This window comes from Phoxinus phoxinus (assembly GCF_949152265.1).
Source record: "Phoxinus phoxinus genome assembly, chromosome: 16".
Classification (NCBI taxonomy): Eukaryota; Metazoa; Chordata; class Actinopteri; order Cypriniformes; family Leuciscidae; genus Phoxinus; species Phoxinus phoxinus.
In genome coordinates, this window is record NC_136891.1 from 8,495,798 (window position 1) to 8,508,259 (window position 12,462).

Below are 12,462 nucleotides of genomic sequence, written 5' to 3' on the forward strand. Positions count from 1 at the left end.
TATGAGTTGTCCCAAACACAAGGCATAGGCTACTCGTTAATTCCTAACAGACGCAGACTTTATTCACGTAAACCAAGCTCTGCCACCTTTTGCGGATCCTACTATAGCTAAGGCTTAAGCACTTAATTATTACGTCCCGGTGACGTTGCTTGGTACCTTTCCAATGGCGAACGACTGGCTTGTGAATATTACGTTTGTAATGATGACGTTGCTGTCCTTAAGCTCGTGAATATTAACAGCCATGCCTTCGCCATAGTAAGGTTCGTCAATGAGTTCACTGGACTGCTGAATCTTCTGCACCACATCCATCCGATCTCCTCCACAGCCAAGTTTGCCAGCTCCGCACACAGCATCGGAATTACTGACCGCAATCCTGTTTTCTCCTTTCTGTGGACCCTGATGCAATGAGTGCTTTCACTCATTTTTTTGAATCCTCCGAAAATGACTTGGAAGAATTTTTATTTTGCCATCTAATTTAAAACGCATATTTGAATTTTCGCTCGCAATTCGTTTTTTTCCTCACTGGTCACTGAAGCTGCACAGGAATCAATGGATCCTCCACCGACTTCAGAGAAATCGCATCTCATCAACGACAGAAATGCCAAAATATACTCCTTAAAATGTAACAGGTAAAATGATGTATTCGTCTATTTCATATAGGCCTATTTATTATCCATTATTATTATTATTATTATTATCATCAATTTGCATTGGAGATATTAGTGTGATTCGAAAATACATGGTCTGGAAATTTGCACAATAAAATTTAACATTTTTGAAAATTTAAAATGGTAAAATATTTAGTTCTTATTGAAAACATAGAAATGTTTTCATATTTTCCGACTTAATTCTCAAAACCCCTTAACAACATGACCTGTTGTAGCGAACAAATGGAGTCTGAGTCTTGATAAAACAATATGCGCCAAATTTAGTTTCCTTATGTCATTCACGTGTATTCTTAACACAGTCCATAATTTAAATAGTGTTAAATATGCAGTGAATATGCAGTTTAATGAAGAGATTAGTTTCATGCTTAAGTTGATTTTGGACAGTAGCCTTTTTGAGCAATAGCCTCAGGGAACTTTAGTGAGCAAAATCGACATAATTATTATGACTTCCATATGGAGATTACACACGATATAAGCTTGTCATTTGTTTCTTTGAAGAAATACAATCAGATACAAGTACAACCATATTGCATAAAAATCTTCACAGCCCCCTTTCCCTTACCGCCCTAAGCAAGCAGGTGAGAGGAGAGTTTCAGCACCATGGACAGATACACTTGAGTTGTCAATATGAAAAAGAGCAATACAATTTAACGTGTCTCAGAAATGATAACCCATCATTATCCATAATGTTTATAAATAGTGTGTCATTTAAATAGCCTATTACTCTTGGTTATAAGCAGCTTCCTAAATACAATTTAGATTTTTATTAGGCGATGAAATATGTAACTCGGTCATTATTATGTCTAAATAACAGATAAAGAGTAGCCTACAAACGAAAATCCGACGGTATTTATCATGAATAATACGAAAGCATAACAAATTTGCGCTGGACATAAAATTACACAATGATGGATATAAAATTACACAGGCATGAGTAGAATTACTCATGTTAAAACATTGACAATTTTCACAAACCAAAGCTGTATAAAGTAGCTTAGCCTATCATTTTTGTGACATTAAATGAGGATGATGTCGAGGAACAGAACAATTGAAAACACGTAGCCTACATATTAGAAAAGTGTCTATGCGACAAAATGAGTGAGTCCAGCAGGAGATGGCCTATATCACAACCGATAGTGCAAAATATATTTCCTAAGTCGTTTTCTAGTTGTTTGCAGTGAATTTCGATTAATATCCTGCTGTTTGCATTAGTTAGATTGTGGTCTTGAAGAAACGGGAAATAATTAGATGAATGTGGCAGAAGCATTTTCTGAAGCGGCTGAAACAATTACAATCTGATAGCCTGCATTACATGAACAATAACGGTATTTCAGAGAATGGTATCGTGGTATTGGTGTATCAACAGGTCACCTGAACAAATTTCGGAGGACATGAAACAAAGCAGCTGAGAAGTAGATGTGTTGTGTAGAAGTGGATGTTGTTACTCGGATATTCTGCAGTAGCGCTATATTTTCTCAAATTGAAAATCTGCCCAGCTTGCTCTTTCTGTCTTTAAGAGAGAAGAGAAGGGAGAAATGCACATGCTGTACATTAATAACGTTTTTTTTTTTTTTACCTATTATTAGGCCTATTATATTTTTTATCAACACTCATAGCTATAATGTTAAAAACTGTAATGTTAATTAAACTGCATTGATTTCAGAAAGAGTAACGTGTATTTTTAAGAACTAAAAATCCCATATTTTGATATTCAAATATCAAAATGCTCGTCATTTATATCAGTTAGGCTACCGAAAATCACTGCACAACACGTTCTACAGTATTCATCCAGTGGGGTGTAAGCTAATGATATTAAAGTGCTCAGAACCAGGACCCTGTCTTGCTTTGCTTTGCCACAGGGTCGACAGCATGTTTCAGCCAGAGCGGAAACCTCCTGCCAAACTGAAACATCTCCATATATGCACCTTAACCACAAAAGGGGCCAATTCATGCATTTAATACAATACGAACATATGAGATATTGTTAGAGGAGGAATGTGAATTGTATAATATCAACATAGCCCATACAAATGCTGTTGAACCTGCCAGCAGTGCCAAAAATTCACTGTAAAAAAAAATACGTTTCAGGCATAGGCTAGCCATTTTGGTAGCTGTATGTGTCACCAATGTGGTATTAATGCAGGCTACTAATTAAGCATTAAATAAACAACATAAAACAAACTAATGTGCATAATATTACAATTAAAGTAGCCTATAATCAAACCATGTGATGCTTCTGGGAACAAACTTTTGCATCGTAAATTATAAGGTGCCTTGCGTTTTTATTTAAAAAAACATGATTTTAACATTAGTTTACTGTAAAAGTAAATTATAAAAAATAATTTATATTTATATATTTTTACATAGCCTATACGCTAAAAAAAAATCCGTTAAGATAGAATTAAAATTTGCATAAAAATGAAACCGAGCCAAACTGAGACATCCTAATTTTAACACACTTATATCACTATTGTATTTTAATAATAGTCAACGCTGCAAATGAATACTGATTTAAAAGTTAATAGAATATGTCCAAAGTTCATATCAGGAGATCAGAAAACCTATGTGTTTTCTGAATATTGTTGGACGATGTATGCAGTATGTTTGACTAAACAAAAAAAACAAAAATCGTCCAGTGTGTAGGCTATCATGTCTGTGTGTCCCGGTGGGGTGATTAAACAGACGCCGTGTTCCACTCGACTGCCTCCTTTCAGCAGCGCTCGTGCGCGTGTGTGTGCGCGCGTGTGATGCAGTACTCTGGTTATCTCATGCGCACCGACATTGCGCTTTCCGCCCCATTAGCTCCATCATGCGTCTCTCTCGTCAACACATAAGACAGAAGGGCCGAAAACGACACTGTCAGCAGATTTAAACTCAGGCTGATCTGGGTGTTCATGGCACACACTGTATTTCCCCCCAGAAAGCACTATACACATTTTATATAAAACATGCTTATAGTGCCTGAATTGATTATGTAACTTTCATGATATCCATCCATCCATCCATCCTCCAAACTGCTTAGGGTTGTGCAGGGATGCTAGAGCTAATGCAGGCCACTGTTGATTTTTATTTGATGATATTGTCAAATTTGCACTATATACTTTACATAACTGCCTGATAGTAACCAAGGGTTATTACAGTATGTGTGTGAAGGCTGATTTACATGTGAGAGTTTTAAAAGTCATTGAAATGGTCTCATTGCACATCATGGTTTCTTCGTATAGTGAATTCTCAGGTTCCAAAGAAGGGTGTCCAGACCTGCCTTTGGGAAATGGGGATATGGCTGGTGCCATCGAGCTGAAGAGGCCCGTTGGAACTCATTGCCATGGAAAAAAAGCAGCCTGCGATGAGAGCCGCGAGAAACTCTTAGCAAAGAAGAAACTGTACATCGCCTCCATAGTCTGTCTGGTTTTCATGATTGGAGAAGTTATTGGTAAGAACACTGTGTCTTTTAAGGAAACGTATGGGGTTTATTAAATGTTGAAGCCAGAAATGTTTAAGAACTGGCATAAATTACTTCTCATGTATACAATAGGATAATCACATTTTAAGTTGTGGCAACGACTTTCCACTGAGTTAAACTACTGCATATAAAAAATATATGTTACAATAACTCATTTTGTTCAGCCTTTACAGCACATTTGTTTTATCAGCATTCACAAGTTGAATACTTTAAAATATAATTCTTTCTTTTAAACAAGAAAATATTTACGCTGATGTTTAAATGCAAAATTGCTTGCTGGGTGATCCATGCAGAACCCGTAACATCCATGGAACCTTTACATTTCACAAAAGGGACTTTATAGTGGAAAAAGGTTCTTTAGATTTTTTAAATATATTATTCACACTGAGGAAAAAAAGGAACCGTTCACTGAAAGGTTCTTTGGGGAGCCGAAAATGGTTCTTTTGGCAGAAACTTTATTTTTAGGAGTGTACCTCTCTTACTTTCTTCTTCTCTGCTGCTCTTGCAGGTGGTTATCTAGCACACAGTCTGGCCATTATGACCGATGCAGCTCACCTTCTGACGGATTTTGGCAGTATGATGGTCAGTATTTTTTCCTTGTGGATCTCCTCAAGACCACCCACCAAGAGAATGAACTTTGGCTGGCACAGATCAGGTGAGTCCATCCCATCTCAATCCTGACAAATGCATTTTACAAACATGGTTGATGTTGAAAATGTTCAATCTAAATTAAATTAATATTTCACCCAAAAACAAGACAATTTTACTCACATTCATGCTGTTCCAAACCCATATGCTGGTTTTCCAATGCATGTAGCGAAGGAGAAATGTTGAAAAACTTTTTCCATACAACATTAATTCATAGTGACCAGATCACATCTGTCTGTCAAGCTCTAAAAACAACAAAAATATCACAAAATAAATCCATACAATTTATGTGCTATATTCTTCATCTTCTGAGGTTATAAGATAGCTCTGAATGAGAAGCAGGCTGACATTGAAGTTTTATTATTTTTTGCATGAACTATTCCTTTGAAGCAGATTTGAAGACTTTGCAATATCCAGCTATGATGCCAAACCCTATTTGTTTCAAATAAACGTCTCACAGAGATTCTGGGAGCCCTGGTATCCGTAATGTCCATCTGGATCGTGACTGGGGTGTTGGTCTACCTTGCCATTGAGAGGATAGTAAAAAATGATTATGAAATCGAAGGCAGTGTGATGCTCGTCACCTCAGGTTGTGCAGTCGTGGTCAACATCGTGTGAGTAAACAGAGATTCCTACGAATTAGTTAAAGTTGCGATGGTCTTTCCCCCCTATTGTGACGTACATCCGAGTGTAACTGCATGCTTCTCAAACAAGAAAAAAATGTAGGGCGGGACTTGATTTTGTCCATCGGGAATTGATTGGACGGTTGTGGTTTGCTGTTGCTGTGATGTCATGTGAGTGACAGGTTGTCCCGCCCTCGCGCCAGTAAACACGATAAGATTACGAGTGCACATGAAAAAAAAAATACAATGATGTGCACGGATAAATAATTTAGAATAAATACTGCAATATTACATCATTTTTATTTTATTTTAAAGTAATTATTATTATTATTATTTTTAAATATTTTTTACGTACAGATACTGCACAATGATATTGTATTTTCTATTCTATTCTATAAGAGTACAGCTATTTAACTTTTTTTTTTAAAAATGAATTAAACAGTAAGAACTAGAATTTCGATAAATTGATATGCTTTTGTTTGCATTATTATTCCAGAATGGCCTATATTCTACACCATTCCACGACCTTCCACAGTCACGGTTCAGGCTACCACAAGATTGATGAGAATGGGATGAGCCCTGTGGGCCATGGCCACTCCCACAGCCTCCTGAGTAATCACGGGAACACCAGTGTCAGAGCAGCATTTATTCATGTTTTGGGGGATCTCTTACAGAGCTTTGGAGTCATGGTGGCCGCCATTATCATCTTCTTCAGGGTAAATGAACACTAACATCAAGAATCACCTTAAAAATGTCTCACCTCTGTCAAGCCTTAAAGACAATATAAAATGGCAATTCATTAACTTCCATTTGCCAATGAATCAGAAATATTTGGTGTAAATAATGGACTTAAAAGTTGTTCCCTTTATAGAGGCAATAGTAAGATCCTTGAAAATTATATAAGCAAAAGGGGTCAATTATATTGTATTTAAATATTTAGTTTTATATAATGGCGTAACGAAAGGTTAATGAACGATATATGTTATGATATATTTTTTATTTTAAGAAAGAAAGAAAATAAAGTAATTATGAACTGATTATTTACAGTAGCCTACCATTCAAAAGTTTGGGGTCAGTAAGATTTTTTTTTTTTTTTAAAGAAAGATATATTAATGGGAGACTTTATTCAGAATAATAATATTCAGAATAATCATAATATAGATATAATATTACAAAAGATTTCCATTTAAAATATTGATATGCTGTTCATTTGAACTTTTTATCCATCAAATAATTCTAATAAAAATGTTTCCTCAAGTATAATAAAAAGCAGAATTGTTTTCAACATCGATAATAATAGGAATTGTTTCTTGAGCAAGAAATCAGCATATTAGAATGATTTCTGAAGGATCATGTGACATTGGAGACTGGAGTAATGATGCTGAAAATTCAGCTTTGCCAGCACAGGAATAAATAGCATTTTAAAATATATTAAAATAGAAAACAGGTAGGCTATAATATTTTTTTAATCCTCTAAATAAGATACTTTTTTTCATAATATTCCTTTTTTTTTTTTAAACGTGGGAAAAATCTTACTGACCCCAATTTTTTTCTAAAGTAATCAAAATCACCATGATAAGGAATTGGACACTGATTTCTTTCCCTGACTCTTACCTCAGTGGAGATTGTTTCTTCTAACATCTGTAGTCTAATTCAATTTGACACTTTGCAAAGACCCATCTGATTTTGTTCTTTAATGCGTCCGTACCTCCTGTTCTCTATCCAACTTTCTAACACAGCCAGAATACAAAATAGCTGATCCCATTTGCACTTTCCTCTTCTCTGTGTTCGTCCTGGGCACCACCATCACCATTCTAAGAGATGTCTTCCGCATTCTCATGGAGGGTAATTTTCACATTCAATAATTGACTATTAAATTACAGTTTAATATAATACAGTACATTTGTTTTAGTTGCATAGTACACATGGTTTAAAAATCTCTACTTAAAGGTGAAGTGTGTAACGTCTGCACCCCTAGTGACACCAAAGGGAATTGCAGAAATGATGACTGTTTCCAAACAAATTTCCCAAACACAATCCAGTCCCACAAAAGAAAAATGACACACTTCACCTTTAAACGCAAACCTATGAATCCCGCAGAAGGTCTCCTGCTATACTTGTAAACTCGGTGTCATGTGTCTGTGTTCAGGGGTACCCAAAGGAATAGACTTTAATTCAGTGAAGGAGGTGCTGTTGTCTCTGAAGGCAGTGAAGGCCATGCATAGCTTACACCTGTGGGCTCTCACCGTAGGCCAGAGTCTGCTGTCTGTGCACATAGCTATTGGTAAGATCATTAAATAACACTTGTTTTACAGCTCAGTTATATGTATGTTTTATGCAAATTATTCATATTATTCATCTAAATCTGTTAAACGTTATTTGGTACATATCTTTATTTTAGCACGAAATGCAACATTATTTTTAAATAAAAAAAAATAAAAAAAAATATTATTGTTTTTATAAGAATATGATTTGCATATAGCCATTTATCAAATAGAATTTAAACTCAATTTAGCTGTTATATTTTATAAGAATATTATTTGCATGTAGCCATTTATCAATTAGAACTTTAGCAAAATTTCACTGTTTTTAAAACTAAAATATCATGCTTTTACAGTCTAATTGGAAATTAATCTTTATCTGTTGTATTATTGTCTCACTTATATTGCCCTCAAGGTAGGTATTGAGTATAATGGTTTCAAATCACTGTAATTGTTTTTTTTTTGGTGGAAAGGGGGTCAAAAATAGTTGACACATAAGATATATGTATCTGGATTCCCAACTTATCAAAATTCCTAGCTACAAATGGCATCCATGATAATAAATCCTTCTGCGTTTCATGCTTTACTTCATTTCATTCTAGCACAGCGTCATCTTTTAGGCTAAACAAAACTGTTTTTCTTTCTTTCTCATTTTAGAGGAGAATGCTGACCCTCAGAGTGTCTTAAAGGAAGCCACTGAACTCCTTCAGACCAAATTTGGCTTTTACAGCACAACCATCCAAGTGGAGCCTTATTGCGAGGACATGATCCACTGCGTCCAGTGCCAGGACCCTACGGACTAAGTTCTCCGGGTGCACCGGTGAGGGGAGGCTGCCTGTATAAAATGTATGCACACATATTAAGCTTCATTGAGGGTCCAAGCCAGAAATGGAAACACTGTGCAAATGTATCATCTACATATCATTATGAATATGTACATGCCAAATGCATTTCTACTGATTACCAAGGAAAAAAACAAAAATTCACACTGTGCCATCTTAAAAGTGCATCGGTTTATGGGAGGAATAGCTTTAATGTGAAGTGGGGAGGTTTAGCTTCACGTACTGTATGCAAAGATGAAGTGAACCGAGCGGTAGAACATAAATATGAGGCCTGGAGGCATCACTGTGAGCCTTTTTATTGTGACTTTGCAAGGTTTTGCTTGGATGGCTGGCATTGTATATTATTGCAGGAGTGTACCGTAATTGCCTGTCCGTGGTGTTGGGAGGGTAAAAGATGGGTATTGACGCGACTTCCTTAAAAACAATTAAAATGGGGTTTATTATGCCCCCATCCAGCCTGGCGTCTGCTGTCAGCACGGTTCTGCAATCAATGTGAATGTCCGGCAAACTGCGGCATGGTGTTGTAGGGCTTAAAAAGAGATTCAGCTCAAGTGTAATTATGGATTTTGTTGGCGATCTCTCACTAATGTCTTGTCTCACGGTACAATACTATCTGCAAAAGCAAGTGGGTGATTAACTCTGTTCTTTCTCGCTGGCTGCGATAGTTAAGGACCTGTTGTTGTTTTTAAGCGTGGCTTCATGGGGCTTTGAAAGAACGGCAGAGACAAAATGACAGATGAATGAATCCACTTAGAATGATACTGAAGGTGAAGTGTGTAATTTTAAATACTTGCTCTATCCCAATTTCTTGAGCAGAAACCAGGGGCCTCATTTATAAAAAGTGCGTATGGAGAGATTTTAACTTAAAAGTGCACTAAAATCCACGCCAAGGTTCATATTTAAAGAAAGTCTTTTACGCACTTTTTCTTGTGGTTGAGAGTCGGAGTACTGCAGGTATTTGAAAATCTAAGCAATTATTGCCGCTCGCCATTCTAAAGTAAAGGATTTGAACAAAGCCACTTGAAGCTGCAACCTTAGCCGAAAAAAATCGTAAATAGATGTCAATGGACGAGAGGCTTCACTACACTGAATAAACCACTTTTGTGAGGAAATATCTTCTCATTTAATGAATTGACAGCCCATTGGCTAATCTTCCAACATGTTTGCTCTTAAACATTAGTTTTGGATTGATCTAATTTTATCTAATTTGAATCTAATTTTTCAAAAATGCTGTTTTATAAGGGAAGTCACAAACAATTGTGCGACAGGTATTCAGTTTAGGGCACTTCTCATTAATTTCCATAGACAGTATATAAGAGTTAATTTCTGTGGTATCTGCAAACAGTGATTGACTGTCGTACAACTCTGAACGAATTTCAGAAGACTGTAATATGATTGGTTATCAAGGCACACGTGATTCAAGTTAGCAGTTACGCTTTTGGTAGAGCCACGGATACCCTCATATCTCCCAATAATAAGACCATTTCTGGTGGAGATCTGAAACCATTCAGCTGCGCACAATTTCAAGATAATTTGTGATATAGAAGTTTCACACCTGGAAGAGAGGCGTAGGGCCTACGTTTTTTTCTTGCTCGTTCTCTGAATCACACATACGCATATTTGAGAAATGATTGTAAGATCAAATGTTTCTATGCAACACTTTATAAATGAAGCCCCAGTACAAGTAAAACGTTTTTTTTTTTTTGATGGTCTTCTAAATCAACCAATTGTGTGACTTTTTTTTTTTTTGCGCATTTCAATTAATAGTAAAAATCCAAATAATAATTTAACAATCCTTAATCAAGTAACATATGTAAGGATTATTCAATTCAATAGAATTGTACTAATTATTTGAATGCGTGAATCTTAAAAAAAGACTTAAAATGTTTTTTTTTGTGTGTACTTAATAATAACCATACTAATAATTTCTGTATTTAAATAATATACATACAATTATATTTCATTATTGACAACTGCCAAAAGTGAAGACATTTTTACACACAAATTGATTAAAAAAGGAAAACCAGTAGTATACACACTGCACACACAGTATTCAATAATCTGCTATTCCATATAGCAAGTGACTAATTAGTTTGAACAATGATTGATAATGAAGGGGAAATTCATTTTGCAAGTTGCATTGGATGGCGCTAGTAGTGGCACCGAAATTACACACTTCACCTTGTTAGGATGCTGTTGTGGGTCACTTTGGTTTGTCAAAGTCATTCAAGCTACAGTTTATAGTACATCCTCCATATGCTCAAGTCTTCAGGCTCTGTGCTGAGGTATAGAGAATAGCCTCTAGACACACACACTTTTTGCACAGGATTTCCATCTCTGATCTCTCGGTGCCGCCACACTGCCGCAATGACTCTAAGACATTCCAGCAAGTGGTGCAACACGTTCCAGTAACATACAATAACAAAACACATGGTTTCCATAATTCACTGCAGTTTTCGTCTAAATGGATTTTGAAAAGTATTATTTTGGTACCAATTTTCAGAGCCCCTAATTGTGCACTAATGTTCATTTACATTATATGTGAAGATTTTATATAAATAAAACACTGCATATAATTTGAGACTGATAAAAGACACACTTGACATGTAATTATTGTGTTTTAAAGTTTGCGTGTACTGATAAAATGTAGCCATTGTGATTGTTGTGGCGTTGTGAAAGAGATTTAAGGGTTTGCTTGCATGGTTGCTTTGTCTGTTTTTCACGTGTCTGCGATTTAGATGGCCAGTAATCATAACTGATCAACCCAGTGACCTCGCGATCTCACTGAAAAACCTTCATTAAATTCTATATTTTGTCTATTTGTTTTGATAAAATGAATATATATTTTAAATTTGAATATCACAGTCATTTATAAGAGAGTGTGAACAAATTATAATATGAATGGACCAATGCATAAGCAGTATATTTTTGATAATGTTGGTGGGTTGGTGTGCCAAAGTTCTACATTAAAAATTGAACATTTAGAGCAATCACAGTGGCCTAGAGTAAAGTAAAAGACAATTCACTGTGATTAGAACGTGGGTCATTCCTGTTATGCCGAACTATTTCTATTAAAGGGTTTAGCGAACATTTAAATTGTATGTTACATACTGTTTGATCACATTTTAAAAGATACAGTGTGATTATATATATATATATATATATATATATATATATATATATATATGGAAATGTGATCAGACAACATGTAACATTTTAGAGTGAGACAACCACAAATCATCACAGAACTCAAAACATTAAGGATACTTTCACCTAAAGAGGAAAATTCTGTCATGCTGACCCTCATGTTGTTCCAAACTTGCAAGACTGTTGTTCATCTTGTAAAACTAATCCATATCAATTGAGAGGTTTATTAAAACATTTCTGAAGAGACTCGATCACTTACAGTGGGTATAGAAAAGAATCACCCCCCTTTAAAATAATAAAATTTTGTTGCTTTGCAGCCTGAAATGAAAACGGACAAAAAATATTTTTGTGAAAGATATAATACCAACTTGTCAGATCCTAAAAATGACTTGTAAACCCAACCAGGTGTATTTAATCACCTTCTCAATAGCACACAAAGCTAATTGATCAGCTGTGGTCATTTTGATTACGGTAGCGCAGCATGAAACAAGCTTTTCCTGAAGCATTTCAGTCCTTGGTAGTGCAACTGAAGAAAACAATCAACTATGGGTGGCAAGGCATTGTCAAAAGATCTCCGGGATAAAGTTGTGGACAGGCACAAGTCAGGAGATGGATACAAAAAAAATTCAAAGGCTTTATCAGTGCCTAGAAGCACAGTGAAGTCTATTATTAAGAAGTGGAAGGTATTTGGTACAACACAGACCCTCCCTGGGTCAGGACGTCGCTCCAAACTGGATGAAAGAGCCAGGAGGAAACTGGCCAGAGAGGCTACCAAGAGGCCTACAGCAACTTTGAAGCAGTTGCAGGAAT

General features: G+C 35.8%; 1 protein-coding gene and 1 long non-coding RNA gene across 2 annotated transcripts; one reads left to right on the plus strand and one right to left on the minus strand.

Annotated features, from left to right (window-relative positions):
- The first annotated feature begins 272 nt into the window (after window positions 1–272).
- Window positions 273–10,028, plus strand: slc30a2 (solute carrier family 30 member 2). The gene is made up of 8 exons (XM_079584450.1): window positions 273–629; window positions 3,893–4,101; window positions 4,640–4,786; window positions 5,240–5,393; window positions 5,899–6,118; window positions 7,142–7,247; window positions 7,552–7,686; window positions 8,321–10,028. The coding sequence occupies exons 1-8, from the start codon at window positions 550–552 to the stop codon at window positions 8,464–8,466; spliced, it is 1,197 nt and encodes a 398-aa protein (XP_079440576.1). The 5' UTR covers window positions 273–549; the 3' UTR covers window positions 8,467–10,028.
- LOC306983782 lies at window positions 3,904–5,484 on the minus strand. The gene is made up of 4 exons (XR_013794435.1): window positions 5,364–5,484; window positions 4,903–5,024; window positions 4,687–4,808; window positions 3,904–4,009 (listed from the first exon to the last, which is right to left on the minus strand). It is a non-coding gene; the product is annotated as an uncharacterized lncRNA (long non-coding RNA).
- Window positions 10,029–12,462: the final 2,434 nt, after the last annotated feature.

Coding starts and splice junctions, on each gene's coding strand:
- slc30a2 (XM_079584450.1), top strand. CDS start 550: ATGGATCCTCCACCGACTTCAGAGAAATCGCATCTCATCAACGACAGA. Junction 630..3,892: donor TACTCCTTAAAATGTAACAG/GTAAAATGATGT, acceptor TTCTTCGTATAG/TGAATTCTCAGGTTCCAAAG. Junction 7,248..7,551: donor CTTCCGCATTCTCATGGAGG/GTAATTTTCACA, acceptor GTCTGTGTTCAG/GGGTACCCAAAGGAATAGAC.